We start from the raw sequence: 15,424 nt of genomic DNA, 5'->3' as shown, positions 1-15,424 counted from the left end.
GGTCACCTGACCCAGCGTCCGTATTTTAAGGGTTTGGGGGAGAGATAGCCTGGTTGACCCCAGACCCTTCTCAGTTACAACTGAGAAGGGTCTGGGGGAAGCTTCATTCACAGCCCATTTCCAAAGGGATGTCACCAACAGACGCCGTTCAAATGCCTCTGGGCGCAATTGGATAGTCCTTCAACCAATCAGAGCAACGATCTGGGTGACGTAGCAGCGACATCGGCATCAACGGGCTGCTGACCGTCGGTGGCCGTCATGTTGAATGTAAACAAAAAGCTGCCCGCCATCGCTGAGCTATCGTCATCATTTACAGCCCACCTCAACGGTTGTGATTGGTGTAGAGCCCACCTCAACGGTTGTGATTGGTGTAGAGCCCACCTCAACGGTTGTGATTGGTGTAGAGCCCACCTCAATGGTTGTGATTGGTGTAAAGCCCACCTCAACGGTTGTGATTGGTGTAGAGACCGCCTCAATGGTTGTGATTGGTGTAGAGCCCACCTCAACGGTTGTGATTGGTGTAAAGCCCGCCTCAACGGTTGTGATTGGTGTAGAGCCCTCCTCAACGGTTGTGATTGGTGTAAAGCCCTCCTCAACAGTTGTGATTGGTGTAGAGTCCTCCTCAACGGTTGTGATTGGTGTAGAGCCCTCTTCAATGGTTGTGATTGGTGTAAAGCCCACCTCAACGGTTGTGATTGGTGTAGAGACCGCCTCAATGGTTGTGATTGGTGTAGAGCCCTCCTCAACGGTTGTGATTGGTGTAAAGCCCTCCTCAATGGTTGTGATTGGTGTAGAGCCACTTTGGAGCAAATTGTCAATTCGGCAAAGATTTTCGCAAGAATGCCTATATTCAAAATCTAAACCTTTCATTTCTCGCCTAAAATGTTCTTAGAAATGAATTTAGTGATGAATAAGTTAAAATTGTCCCGTTGTTGTGCTGCCTATGTACTGGAAATCCAACCAATGACTCCAACCATCACTGAATGCCGAAATGAATGTTGGGATACAGGTGCTGCGAAGTTCATACAAGTTACCAACCGATGTATCCTCGGTAAATGGGCGTGTCAAGAATACATCCGGGAATTTTAACTGTTCTTGGCGAAATGGGAACTTGTGTTTTGGGACAGTACTTTGGCAACACGAGATGACGTTTCACAGGGACACAAGAACACAAGTCAATAGAAGAACACAGATTGGGAAACGCCCTTGATTCTTTCCCTCTCTCTGTTTCCTATTCTGCCCTCCTCCCTCTCTACCTGTTGCACACCTGAGAGTAATCAGTGCTCAGGTAGAGTGGGGGAGGTGAAAAGAAGGCAGAGAGTGGAGAGCACATGGAGAGAGCACACTGGCAGCACACTAGTGAGGAGTTGTCTCCTCATCTTCCTTTTTCTCCACAAGCAGGTCTGTTCTTTTCCCAACCTCCATGCACATTTAGGTGCTGGAGTTTTGTTGTTTTAGTTTATTGTTTTAGTTTGGGCTGGAGATTACCGGTAGTTCAGTTATTCATTCTTTTTGTTTGTTCTAGGATTAGTTTACCTTTTTTTAGTTAGTTTAGGGGGAGACGCGGGGAGCGACGACCCACTGCAAGGTTGGTCCAGCGTCTTCCCATATTTTGTTCTTTTGGCCGGGGTGTCCAGTCCCTTTTGTTTCTTTTTGGTTTGTTACTTTTGGGAGTATTTATTATTTAATAACGCTTGTTGGATTATTGTTAACATGGTGTTTGGCATCCTTCTTTTTATATATGTTGCATCCTCCATTCCCTTTTGAGCCTTTGTTTGTTCCTTTTAATGGAGGCCGTAACACCCGCCTCAACGGTTGTGATTGGTGTAGAGCCCTCCTCAACAGTTGTGATTGGTGTAGAGCCCACCTCAACGGTTGTGATTGGTGTAGAGCCCGCCTCAACGGTTGTGATTGGTGTAGAGCCCGCCTCAACGGTTGTGATTGGTGTAGAGCCCTCCTCAACGGTTGTGATTGGTGTAGAGCCCTCCTCAACGGTTGTGATTGGTGTAGAGCCCTCCTCAACGGTTGTGATTGGTGTAGAGCCCTCCTCAACGGTTGTGATTGGTGTAGAGCCCTCCTCAACGGTTGTGATTGGTGTAGAGCCCTCCTCAACGGTTGTGATTGGTGTAGAGCCCTCCTCAACTGTTGTGATTGGTGTAAAGCCATCCTCAATGGTTGTGATTGGTCCCTCGATTTGGAATAATTGGAAATGGGCTTGAATGGGCTCTTGGCCAGACTGACTTGCTGAGAAAATTTCAAATTTGCCGGAAGTTCGTCAGGGTTTTCCCAGGCTATGGGTGAGAATGTGGAGAAACATTAGCATTAAACTTTTTAACGTTTTTGTTGCTTTCTTTGATCCGTTGTGAAAGTTGTTCAGTGTGAAAAAAGTTGATGTCTAAAGAAAATATATATGAAAACTTTAAAGAATGTTACTGGAGGGAAAGAAGTCAAACTAAATGTCCCTGAGACCTAAACTAACATGTCTGAACTCAGACAACATGTTTGATTACGGTTTATATTTTTTTGAAATGTTACAACTTGTTTTCATACGGAGATGTCAGATAACATGTTTAAAGTAGCTGCAGGGAACAGGTGTGTTACCTTGTTTATGTTAGTGGTGCAATACATTGGCTGTTGGATTGCTCAATATTTCATTGTGTACTGCATAGGTTATGTGGAAATGTGTCATTTGTGCAATTCGTACAGGGTTGTTCAATTACAAACTGCCACTGAAGGAGGAGTTAATGTGCTTACTATATAGGTACCTGTCTGATGTATATGAGAATATTACTATATAAAGGTACCTGTCTAAGGTATATGAGAGTATTACTATATAGGGACCTGTTTAATATATATGAGAGCATGTTTTGTGCTGTATGAGAGTATGTGTTGAGAGATGCTCGTTTCTGTATTTTGTGTTGTCTTTGTAAAGCTGCAGAACGGACAAAGTCCAAAACAAATTTCCCTACGTTGACAATAAAGTTTATCTTATCTTAAATTATCTTATCTTGGGTGTTGATCTGCATTCCTGTGTTGTCCACATGTTAAGTAGATGCTGAATGTTTCTCCTCCGGCAGGTTTGAAGTTGTGTCCTCATCATGTTAGACGGCAGCAGAACTGTAAACGATGTGAAGACCTTTCTCAAGCCCTACATAGACGTTGATCCGCAGCAGAGGATGAAGCTCTACGACCAATGGGCCGAGATGTACGAACAGGTCAGTAGACACAAGCTCTGGTAGCTGGGAATCATCTGTCAATTAAATTTTAAAAAGTAGACAATCCATAGTTCTCAGTCTCACTACTTGTCTTCCTTCCTCCTCTAAATCTAGACATAACAATCCCACTTACATCACATGTGTTGTCTCAAGCCTACATACATAACATCTCATGTGCACAGAACAGTTTTATCCAAAATCAGCAGAAAAAAAGCTCCAAAATCAACTGAAAAAGATCAAAAAATCAGCAGAAACAAGCACCAAAATCAGCAGAAAAAAAGCTCCAAAATCAACTGAAAAAGCTCCAAAATCAGCAGAAACAAGCACCAAAATCAGCAGGAAAAAAACCCACCACAACCAGGGTTCTAAATTAACCTGCCAACCCGCCAAATGCGGGTAAAAATTCATTTTGGCGGGTGTTAATAAAAACTTACTAGCCAATTTGGCCGGTGATGTATGAGGCATTACATGCATGACACATAAGGCTCTGTTCTCTGTCATTTATCCCCCTGGCAGTACTTCCTACATTTCCCAAGAACACTGTGCCGTAATGCTACGTGATGACGTTTCATACGCCCATTGGCTGCGCGCAGTTTTGCAGTGAAACCGGTGCGAGAAACCATGGAAACGAACGGAGTCGGGAGCAGGGAGTAGACTAGCTTGCTAGTAAAGTATGAAGTTAAGATTAGCTCAACTAAATGCTGCGGTGGTTGGGACAGACTTCTGGGGGCGAGAAGAGGAACGAGGCAGGGGATGAGGATATCAACAGAGAAACGAAGAAAATAAAATTTAATGCTAAATGGCTGGCGGGTCGTGAATGGCTTGTGTTTGATCACGAAAATGTCGTCATGTTTTGTCAGGATTGCCGCATCTACGCGAAAGGAAAAAACAAAACGAACAATTTCATCGTAGGAACTACTAATTTTAAAGTCGAGGCAGGACTATGAGAGTTCCCGAAGTCATCAGGAGAGCCTAAGAATTAAAACTGCCAAGACAGGCCGTATGGAAGAGAGCCTTGCTGGGAGAAGCCTCGCTTTATTGAAGACGTCGGAGTTGGAGAAGATGCAGCTACTTTTTCGAAATGGCCACACCATCGGAAAGAAGGGCAGGCCTTTCACCGACTTCGCATGGATGTGTGAGTAAGTGAGTTAATGTTACTATTTACATGTTTCAGAAACAGTGCATTTAATACGATTCAGAGTGCTTAGCTACAAAGACACAGGTGAAACTTTACCTTTGGGGGTTTCAAAAAGAAGAAAAAAAATGTCCGTGAAATGTAGCTACTGTGTTGTAGGCGCCAACAGTGGCTTCATTTACACGAAAATTAATTTCAGGGTGGACAGGAAGAAAGGCTTGAAGATAGGAGAGACATACACAAATGACTACCAGGCAAAAGAGTTCATACACTACATAGCAGAAGAAGAGCGAAGAAAGATGAGGGCAAGATTATCAGATGGCAAGTTGATCTCGGTCATGTCAGATGGATCTCTGGACAGTGCAGTGATGGAAGAAGAAATGGTCTACGTCAGGAGTGCCAGTGAGGGGAAGGTCCAAGTTGATTTTGTCGGGGTAAAAGCTGTTTCAAAGCCAGATGCTACAAATATAGCTGAAGCAGTGTGCAGTATAATGGAAAGTGGCGTCAGCACTGATTGGAAGAACAAGCTAGTGGCAATCACCACAGATGGAGCATCTGTAATGACCGGAGTAAACAATGGTGTAGTTACAAAACTGCGTGAAGACAGACCAAATATGCTGGGGATCCACTGCATGGCCCATGAGCTAGAGCTTGCCTTTTCAGATGGAATAAGGAAAAATGTGATGGCCAGGAAAGTTGAGGACCTGTTGAGTGGACTCTACACCTTATATCATAAGAGTGGAGTAAACAGGGCCAGCCTAAAGAAACACTTCAGGGAGCTCCACATGAAGGCTTTGATGCCAACCAGAGTAGGTGGAACCCGGTGGCTACCACATCTCTTCAAAGCACTTGACCATTTTCTCAGGGGATATGCTGGCATTGTAGCCACGTGGAGGAGAAGGTATGTTAATTTATAGCCTACTAAAACCAGCAGTGTAGATGGATTATTTGTTTGCTTTCTTTTTCTTTTAATCAGTTTTAAATGCTGTCTGATATAATGCAGTTGTTTTTGTTTGTAGTCCCAGGAGGCCACAAACATCAATTTTGTTCTGAGGACAAAAGCCAAGGGGTTCCTCAAAATAGGCAAGGATGGTGGAGTGCTCAGGTTTTGCTGCCTTCTCCATGACACCATCTTCCAACTGAGCAACCTCTCCAAATCACTGCAGAGGTCAGTGTCAACCCTGGCTGAAGCTCAGAGCTGAGTTTCTTCTACTCAGGCTGTCATAGAAAAGTGCAAGTCAAGGTATGTATCTTATACTGTATCCTATAATTTATGATTTGATTTTAGGTTGTGTTTGTGTGTTTTCACCTCAGTATAAATAAAAAGATGCCCATCCATCTATCTCTGCACAACTGTAGACCTGGGCCTAAGCTGAGAGCAGTGCCGTAAACTGACTCCTATGAGGGAGTCCTCCTGAAGCCTACTGATGCCGACCAGCATGACAAGGCAAAGAACGAGCTGATCGATTCTCTTTGCCGGTGCATCACTGTTAGATTTAGTGATGTGAACAGTGGTGTCCTGCAGGCTATGCGGCTGACCAGCTTCCAGTGCTGCCAGAGGCAGACATGAGTTCAGGTTAGCAATTCAAATGTAATGAACAAATCTTTACGCATTTTAGGTTTTAATTTTTTCCCTTTTTGTTCTCAGATTTTGGTGATGAAGAGGTTAACAAACTCATCAGTCACTTCTGACCTCTTTTACTGTCTGCTGGAGTGGATGTGGAGTTGATCCCTGATCAATGGACAATTCTCAAGACTGAACTGTACGCAGTAGGATTCAGCCAAGATACTTGGAGAATGTTTGAGAAAGAAAATCTCATACTGATGTACCTTATCAGTAGCATTTTTAAACAAGTGCTTGAAAAGTTCCCAAGCTCTATAGAAATGTCTAATATTGTGAGACAGTTTTATTTTGTTTATCAGGAATCAGAGTAAATGTCATTTGTTAAAGACACAATCCAAATTTGATGCCATCTTTTAATAACTAAAGTTGCATTTGAAAATGTATAATTGTTTGCAAATACATATTGTCTGTCTCACCCTGCTACAGGAACCTTTGAGAAGACCTGGCCTACTGTGAACAGAATGCTGCGCCATCGGTGTCCTGATGTTGTTGATCTTTTCGATGCTCTGCTCACCATCCCTGCAACTACAGCTGACTGTGAAAGAGGGTTCAGTGTTATGAAGCAGGTAAAGAGTGACTGGCGCTCACGCCTAAAAGGTGAGACCCTCTCCGACCTCCTTAAAGCCCAGTTGTGCTCCCCTGACATCAAAGACTTTGATCCAACCAAAGCCATTGACATGTGGCATGCTGACAGTGTGCGTTCACGCAGGCCTGACTTTGTGCCGAAACATGGAACAAAAGGAACAGAGGGTGGCTTGGATTCTGATGGTACCTCCGCTGAAGAAGAGCTCTGAAGATGTGATTCAAATGATAGATAGATATAAAGATAGATACTGTAGATAAATATATAGAAAGAAAGATAGATAGATATAAAGAGAGATACTGTAGATAGAAAGTTATAAAGATAGATACTATAGATGGATCCCAAACTTGAAATGAAATGTTTGCACTTTCTGTGTATATTTTGTTTTTGTTGTACTTTATATGTATTTTTCATGCCAAAAATTTTAATAAAATGATCAAATTCATTCAGTGGCACTCATAATTTCTCTTATTTTCACCGGAGAAAATTCGGCTAGTGGAAATGTTACCAGCCACATTGGCTGGTGATCAAAAAAGTTAATTTAGAACCCTGACCACAACCAGCAGAAAAAAGCGCCAAAACCAGCGTCATTCTCACAACATCTCATGTGTACAACATCTCATGTGTACAGAACAGTTTACACCTTTCTTTTTAAAACAGGATTGCAACCTGATCAGCTACAGAGCGCCAAATCAGACGGTAGACTTCTTGAATGCCAACTTCTCTGGGAGTCGTGAGGAGGTTCTGGTTCTGGACGTGGCCTGTGGTTCTGGATGGGTCGCTAAACTGGTGAGACAAAACCCTCTCACTTAAACTTCCTGAGGTCTAAGGTCATTTACTCAATGTTTGCATTAGGAATGCACCAAATCCAGATATTTGGGGTTAACAACCATTGAGGCGGGCTTTACGCAGTCACGATAGCGCCGCGACGGCAAGCAGCTTTTAATTTACATTCAACATGACTGCTACTGAAGCGCAGCAACCCGTTGATGCCGCTGTCGCTGCTACATCACCCAGATGCTTGGTCTGATTGGTTGAAGGACTATCCAATTGCGCCCAGAGGCATTTGAGGGGTGTCGCTTGGTGATACCCCTTTGGAAATGAGCTGTGAACGAACCTTCCCCAGACCCACTAAGTTACAACTGAGAAGGGTCTGGTGTCAACCAGGCTAAACCTCTGTTTAAGAATCTGCCGAATCTGAAACCAAATCCTGAATCCCCAGGTTGAGATTGTGCTGCCTCCTCCTCCCATCCTCAGTCCATGAACCCAGTAAACTCATGAATGAAGTAAACAGGGACTGTCCTTCCTTTGCCGTACCTGAAGTTGCTGCATTCTGGCTGCTGTCTGGAGATTCCTTCATGCACAACTCGTATTCTTCCAGATGTTTCAGACCAGATGTTGTAACAGCGGCCATGTTGTGTATAGTTTAGGGTCCTCGCCACCACCAGACCAATCAGCATTGAACAGACTGAACATGTAGCTGGACTTGAATGGCCTCCTTTTGACTGTAAGTACTGCCCAACTATACTTTTTCTGCTCACCAGCTCCATGTCCACTTTCTCACAGCCTACTGCGTTGAACGCTCCACCTACGTAAACACCTTCCCGTAATCAACGGCGCCGTCATTACAGCGACCAGCGTAGTGTGCGGAGTGCAAGCGTAGGGTTCGCTGGGAAAAAATAAGATGGTTCGGCAAAAACCCAACCCCATCAAAAAGCCGAATCGGAAGCTGAATCCTGGATTCGGTGCATCACTGGTTTATATATCTTCTTCTTTCAGTTTTTTAGAGGATTTGCATACAACTAATACATAACTAATGCACATATGTCATTTTAAAATGTTCAGAACAAACTCAGCTTTCTGTAAAGTGAGGCCCAAATTAGAAACGGAGCAACGTGTGAAGAGACAATTTGGTTCTCGATTTTTGAAACTCTTCAACACATAGGCCTACCTTTCCTCATGTGGACATGTTGTCTGTCACTCTACTTACTTACTCATGGATATTTGGACCGAGAAACAAATGGCAGCAGAACTTGGTTTTCACTTTTCTTCAGTATCAATGTGATCCACTGATAACAGTCTGGACATCCTTTTCTATATTTTCCAGCTTTCTTTCCAGACTATTGTTCTTCAAATATTCCAACTTTTTTCCGTATAATATTCTGACTTTTTCCTCTCAAAGAATTACAACTTTTGCCTAATATTATATAGGAACATTTACAAAGATTTAAAAAAATTATCAAAACTCAGTAAGTTATATTTCTGTAAGAACTTGCAATGATGGTAAGAGCAAGGTTTTTTTTATCTAGAGTTTTGAGTGCCTTTTTGTACAAAAGCTCAACTGCTTTTAGGATAGTCGAACCCGACATACCAGCTGGTGATGCTGTAGTTCAGATGTGAAAGTATCATTGAGTGCAGAAACATCAGAGCAGCTGCATCTGAAAGAGCTCTCCTAATTTGCGTAAAATTACAAAGATTGAATTTAATTATTTTGGATATCATTTTAACATGGTTTTTGAAAGAATTTGGAGTTAAGCACAAATCCTTCTTCAAAAAGGAAGATGTGTTAGCAGGTTGCAAGTTGAATCTATCAACCAGCATTGCTCTGATTGGTTGTAGCGCTATCCTATTGCATTTTGAAAGACAACCGTTGATCCCGCCCCTCGGATTGAGCTCTGCCAATGGTGAGTTCCCAGACCCAACATCTGGATGTGGGGCTGGCTTGTCAGGCTAGTGCTGGGCCCTAAACCCCTCCGAACCTCATAATCTAAAGATATAGCTACTCTGGATGGCATTGCCCTGGCCTCCAGCACTACTCTTGTTGGGTCTTTGTACATTATAGTGTGGTCTAGACCTACTCTATCTGTAAAGTGTCTTGAGATAACTCTTATGATTTGATACTATAAATTGAATTGAATTCTTGTGTTGATAGATGGCTGAACTGGGCTTCAGGAACTTTGTGGGAGTGGACGGCAGTAAAGGGATGCTGGAACAAGCTGCAAAGACCGGCCTCTATCAGGACCTCAGACTGGCCCTACTGGGAACAGAACCACTGCCGGCACAGACTGGTACTCACACTTCATACACACTCGGACACAGACGAAAAACCTTTGAAGGCAGCCCTACTTGGACAGGAGGAACATTAACCTGGACCCTATGTTCCCATGTTTGTGTGTCTACATGACTGATGGGAACAACAATCTCTGAAACTGGTCCAGTATTAAACAAGAAACAAGCTGTAATGTAACCCTACAGGACTAATGTTCAGCAGCAGTTAGCGTCCGCTAAAAGTTTATTAAAGTTTATTTCAACCAAACCAGAGTGGTGATTGTTGTAACAGTAGAAAGATGAACCAAGACGGCTTTTGGTAGTTTTATTTAGTTTCTGTCCACTTTGAATGAAGTGTGTTTTACGATGATAAAAGTCCTGATTATTTACATGGAGTCTGGAGTTTGGTGATGGTGATTTTGGGGCTGTTTCATGTTAAACTAAAAGGATCTTACTCTTTAACTAAAAGGTCTATCTCTGTAGGGATCCATCCCATAATGTTGTCAGACACTTAGAATAATAATCTGAGTCTGTCAGCAGCAACAACAGAACTTTTAGTGGTCGCTAACTGATTAATACTGGACCAGTTTCAGAGATTGTTGTTCTCATCAGTCACTCAGACACACAAACATGAGAACATAGGGTCCAGGTTGAGAAAAAAAGAGGTTACTCTTTAACAGAGCTCACTGGTTTCATGTTACAGAACCTGGAGGAGTTTTCGGATTGAAAGATCTGAATCCAGATCTGCCTCTTCGCACATAGACAAGCTAACACCCCCCCTCCTCCCCCTCCTGTGGTTTCAGATGGGTTTGACGTAGTGATGATTGTCGGTGCTTTGCGTGACGGATATGTTCCAGTCAGCGTTGTGAGGGAGCTCTGCTATGCTGCCAGACCAGGTAACCAACAACGTTCATAAGTTCTGAGATAGCCACCACCAGGGATTGTTGTTAATGTTACAAAAGTGTCTGGAAGCAGCCGGGCAATGCAATTCATCTGGGCAAATCCATCAGAATCAGAAAAGGTTTTATCTTTACCAGTTTACCAGTTTGCCTTGGTGTAAGGTGCATACATAAACAAACATATTAAACTTTACAGCTATAGTACGTATATCTGTCGCCCCCATGAGGAATTTTAAGCAATGACAACACTGTCGGCACGTTCCCATGATACAAGCCTTCAGTGATCATGCACCACCCCCACCCCTCCTCCACACAGCTGCTAGTAGCCAAGGAGGACACGGAGGATCAGACTCGCTTCGACAATGCTTGATAAATATGTATAAAAATTGAAAAAACATCTGAGAATCTGAGACCTAAAATAGTGCAGAAGTTAAAATAAAACGTATATACAAATTGATATACTCTATTCTGTTTGCCTGCAGGGTGTCTATTAAAAAAGTGTTATTGGACACCTACTAATGGAGCTCAAGTCAAAATGGTTGTTTACCATTCTAAATTAAAGTGCCCATATTCTGCTCATTTTCAGGTTCATAATTGTATTTTGAGGTATCAAAATAGGTTTACATGGTTTAATTTTCAAAAAACACCATATTTTTGTTGTACTGCACATTGCTGCAGCTCCTCTTTTCACCCTGTGTTCAGGTCTCTGTTTTAGCTACAGAGTGAGTCACACATGCTCAGTAGCTAGGTAAGGACTACATGCTCAGTAGCTAGGTAAGGACTACATGAGCTAGCAAGCTGTTTCACCAACTTCGGCCTGTATAAGGCAGGATTAGTCGGGAGACTTCTTCTAAACGAGGGCAAACTTCCAATGTTGAATACGTTGAATACCTGCAGAACAGGGACATGGAAGTAGTTCTATAAAATTTATCTTGTAGATTATGGTGAACAAGTGTGTGTTGTAGCAGTGTTTTGTCATTGAGAATGAGCTAGCATGCTAACGGTTAGCCCCCTAGCCCCCAGTCTCTGCTAGTGATGTAGAAAGCCGTGCAGATTTTGACCAGCTCAACTGGAGACTGAAGGCAGGACACATTCAGAAACCGTATCTCACTCAAAACAGCATGGATGGATTTATTTCAAAGTTTGTATGAATGTGGAAAACACAAAATAACACCCCAAATCCCAGAATACGTTTTTCATAATTGTTTTTTCATAATATGGGCACTTTAATGCTCTACATTAAAAGAAAAAGGAAATGTGAATCTGTTATTTCCAACACGGTCTTCTCCTTCAGTGCCTCGTCCTCTGAACAATGGCTTAAATGTAACGGACATTCATAAATATCAAAAAGTTACACACTAAAGCTTTAATATGAAATAAACAATACATACAGAAAAATAAATCTACTGTTGCATAAGATAAAAGAGGCTGTATGGGATGAGTGCAAAATTGCAAAGAATATACAGTTGAAACCAGATATTTACATACACTTTGTGAAAAAAACACCAACTTTTATTTCTTTACTGTCATACATTAAATTAGAGTAAACTTTTTCTGTTTTAGATCAATAAATATTAACATATTTTTTGCATTTGTTAATTGTCAGAATCGAGCGAGGGAGAATTTGTATGTACTCTTTTTATCTCTTTCATCAAAGTCAGAAGTATACATACACTAAGTTTATTGTGTCTTTAAACAAAAAGAAAACTGCAGATGATTCCATTCTGAGCTTAAGAAGCTTCTGATGGTTAATTGATTCCATTTGAGTTAATTGGTGGCACACCTGTGGATGCATATAAAGGCACACCTCAAACACAGAGCCTCTTTCTTTGACATCATGGGAAAATCAAGAGACATCAGGAGAGAATTGTGGACCTCCACAAGTGTGGCTCATCCTTAGGTTTCCAGATGCCTGAAGGTCCCACGTTCATCTGTTCAGACAATACGCAAGTATAAAAAACATGGGAACGTACAACTATCCTACCGCTCAGGAAGGAGACGGATTCTGAGTCCCAGAGAGGAACGTTTTTTGGTGCAAAAGACCTTGCTAGCTGAAACTGGTAAGACGAGAGATTACTCTGTGAGAAAGCCATTACTTAAAAACCACCATAAAAAAGCCAGACTACAGTTTGCAACTGCACATGGGGACAAAAATCTTAATTTCTGGAGACATCAGTCCTGTGGTCTGACGAAACAAAAATTGAACTGTTTGGCCATAATGATAAACTGTATATTTGGAGGAAAAAGGGCGAAGCTTTGAAGCTTCAGAACACCATCCAAACTGAAGTATGGGGGGGGTAGTATAATGTCGGGGGGCTGCTTTGCTGCAGAAGGGGCTGGTGCACTTCACAAAATAGATTGTCATCATGAAAAAAAGAGAATTTTGTGGATATATTGAAGCAACATCTGAAGACATCAGCCAGGAAGTTAAAGCTTGGGCGCAAATAGGTCTTCCAAATGGACAATGACCCCAAGCATACCTCTGCTTAAGGACAACAAAGTCAAGGTATTGGAGTGGCCATCACAAAGCCCTGATCTCAATCCCATAGAACATTTGTGGGCAGCACTGAAAAGGCGAGTGAGAGCATGAAGGCCTCCAAACCTGACCCAGTTCCACCAGTTCTGTCAAGAGGAGTGGGCTAAAATTCCAGTAAACTATTGTAGAAAGCTTGTGGAAGGAAACCCAAAACGTTTGGCCCAAGTCAAACCGTTTCGGGGGAATTTAACCAAATACTAAGTGTATGTATACTTCTGACTTTGAAAGTGAAAAAAAAAAAAAAAAAAAAAAAAAAATCCCTCGCTCGATTCTGACATTTAACAAATGCAAAAAATATGTTAATATGTATTGATCTAAAACGGAAAAAGTTTACTCTGATTTAATGTATGACCGTAAAGAAATAATTTGTTCTTTTCTGAAGTGTATGTAAATATCTGGTTTCAACTGTATAATATGTGCAATGGGTGGATGTAAAGTCCAGGGTGAGGACACCCTTCTATTATTTTCTTCTTTAATACTTGTATATATTTCGTCCTGCAGGAGGCCACATTTGCATGTCGAGAGGGGAGTCTGGACCCACATACAAGGTGTGTTTGGAGAAGGAGCTGCAGCTGATGGAGGACGAGGGACTGTGGACCCGTGTGATCAGCCAAGAGATGGACCGATACATGATGGATGTTTATAATAATCTCAAAGACCAGCATGATGACCAGTACCTCTACGGTACCATGTACCTGTACAGGAAGGCCCTCAAATAGTCTGAATGCATTCATACAATGTCCCATCTTTTGGTCATTGTGTGGAAGTTGGAATTAATTCACACCTTTATTTAGCTGAATTCAGAATCAATTTAAAACACTGTATTTTGCATCTGAATTTGGTATATTGAATTGTTTTTTACGTCAAATTTTTGATTTTGAAACTGTTGGTCAGGGCTGTTAGTGGGGGGAGTTCAGACACAACCAAAAACACTTATTATATAAACAAAAGGCTTAATTGTCATTTCATGTAATTATATCCAAAAGTTAAGCACTATACTTCGTATGATTTCCATGTTTGGTTGTTGCTGTCAGCACCAATTGACTGCTGCTCTATGACATTGTGGCTGGAGTTGAGTTTAATTCAATTACATTTTATTTATAGTATCAAATCTACACTTTACAGATAGTAGGTCTAGATCACACTCTATAATTTACATTATTAATTTTACTATAATACAAAGACCCAACAATTCCAGTAATTTCCCCCAAGATCAAGCATTCAGTGGGACAGTGGTGAGGAAAAACTCCCTTTAGGGAGAAACCTGGGACAGAACCAGACTCTTGGTAGGTGTCTGACGGTGCCGGTTGGGGTTGTGATGAACAGTGGTAATAATAGTCACAATAAAGTAAATAATGGATTATCTTTTTAACATGTTCTAACCGTAAACAAACCGGGAATTACATTCTCAGAAGGCGAAGATCAGGTACTTCTGCTACTTTGGCGGAGTGATTTGCTTTGCAGCAAGCCTGTCTGAGAATATAGTTCCCGGTTTGTTTACGGTTAGAAGATGGCTGTATCTCATGTTAGGTTGTTTTTTGTACATGCTGTGACTCTATAAATCACACACGGAGATGAGAAAGGTATGTATGGACTTCTCTAACTCTGGGGGATACGGTGAATAAGACTAAGTCCCAATAAGTCAGCGAGTTCCTTTAAGAAAAATAAGAGGAGAAAGTAAAATCTTCACAGCTTTGCTGACTTTGTAAACATATTATGTAGAATAGCCAACACACACTGGGTTACTGTGTGCCTGACTACTTTGAGATGGTTTCTCGTTGTCTGTATCTTCCTCTTGGCGTATCTCAGTATTAACCCTGCATAATACATGCATTCATTTAGAATTATGAAGAAAACCGATCAATATAGAAAGAGACAAAAGATTCAAAGTATCTTATACCAAAAAAATTATAAACATTTAAAACTGAAAGCATGCAACCAAAGACCTCTCCCCCTTTATTACTTATCAACTATTTTATACATGTAATCTTTTATACAAGCATAATAGAATGAGTTTCAATATTCCACACAATTCAACAATAATGTTTGCTTTATATCATTCATAATGACATTTTATATTTATATGTTACCTACAGTAATGAAAGCAAAATCAAACATGGCACAGTACAGTTTTAACTGGCATTTGTGGATGTAACTATGTATTGTGGTACTTGACAAAGGTTTGCCAAAGTAGTCCTGAGCCCATGTGGTGATATCGCTTATAGATGAAGGACGATTATTGATGCAGGGCCGCCTGAGGGATCGGAGATCACGGTTGGTCAGCTTGCGCCCTTGTCCTTTACGCGCTGAAATTCCTCCACATTCCTTGAATCTTTTAATTATGTTATGCACTGTTGAAGGTGAAATAAGCAAATGTCTTCCTA

General features: G+C 41.6%; 1 protein-coding gene across 2 annotated transcripts; it reads left to right on the top strand.

Annotated features, from left to right (window-relative positions):
* The first annotated feature begins 1,287 nt into the window (after positions 1-1,287).
* LOC114557937 (methyltransferase-like protein 27) lies at positions 1,288-14,036 on the top strand. 2 transcript variants are annotated; one of them, XM_028581671.1, is made up of 6 exons: positions 1,292-1,401; positions 3,078-3,215; positions 7,218-7,346; positions 9,490-9,625; positions 10,409-10,501; positions 13,542-13,877. In XM_028581671.1, the coding sequence occupies exons 2-6, from the start codon at positions 3,099-3,101 to the stop codon at positions 13,757-13,759; spliced, it is 693 nt and encodes a 230-aa protein (XP_028437472.1). In that variant the 5' UTR covers positions 1,292-1,401; positions 3,078-3,098; the 3' UTR covers positions 13,760-13,877. The 2 variants fall into 2 exon arrangements, with proteins under 2 accessions (XP_028437473.1, XP_028437472.1); XM_028581672.1 differs by lacking the exon at positions 7,218-7,346 and having other exon boundaries at positions 1,288-1,401; positions 13,542-14,036.
* Positions 14,037-15,424: the final 1,388 nt, after the last annotated feature.

Source organism: Perca flavescens, chromosome 6 (genome assembly GCF_004354835.1).
Source record: "Perca flavescens isolate YP-PL-M2 chromosome 6, PFLA_1.0, whole genome shotgun sequence".
Classification (NCBI taxonomy): domain Eukaryota; kingdom Metazoa; phylum Chordata; class Actinopteri; order Perciformes; family Percidae; genus Perca; species Perca flavescens.
Note: the sequence above shows the minus strand (reverse complement) of the source record. Positions and strands in the feature narration are given on the sequence as shown.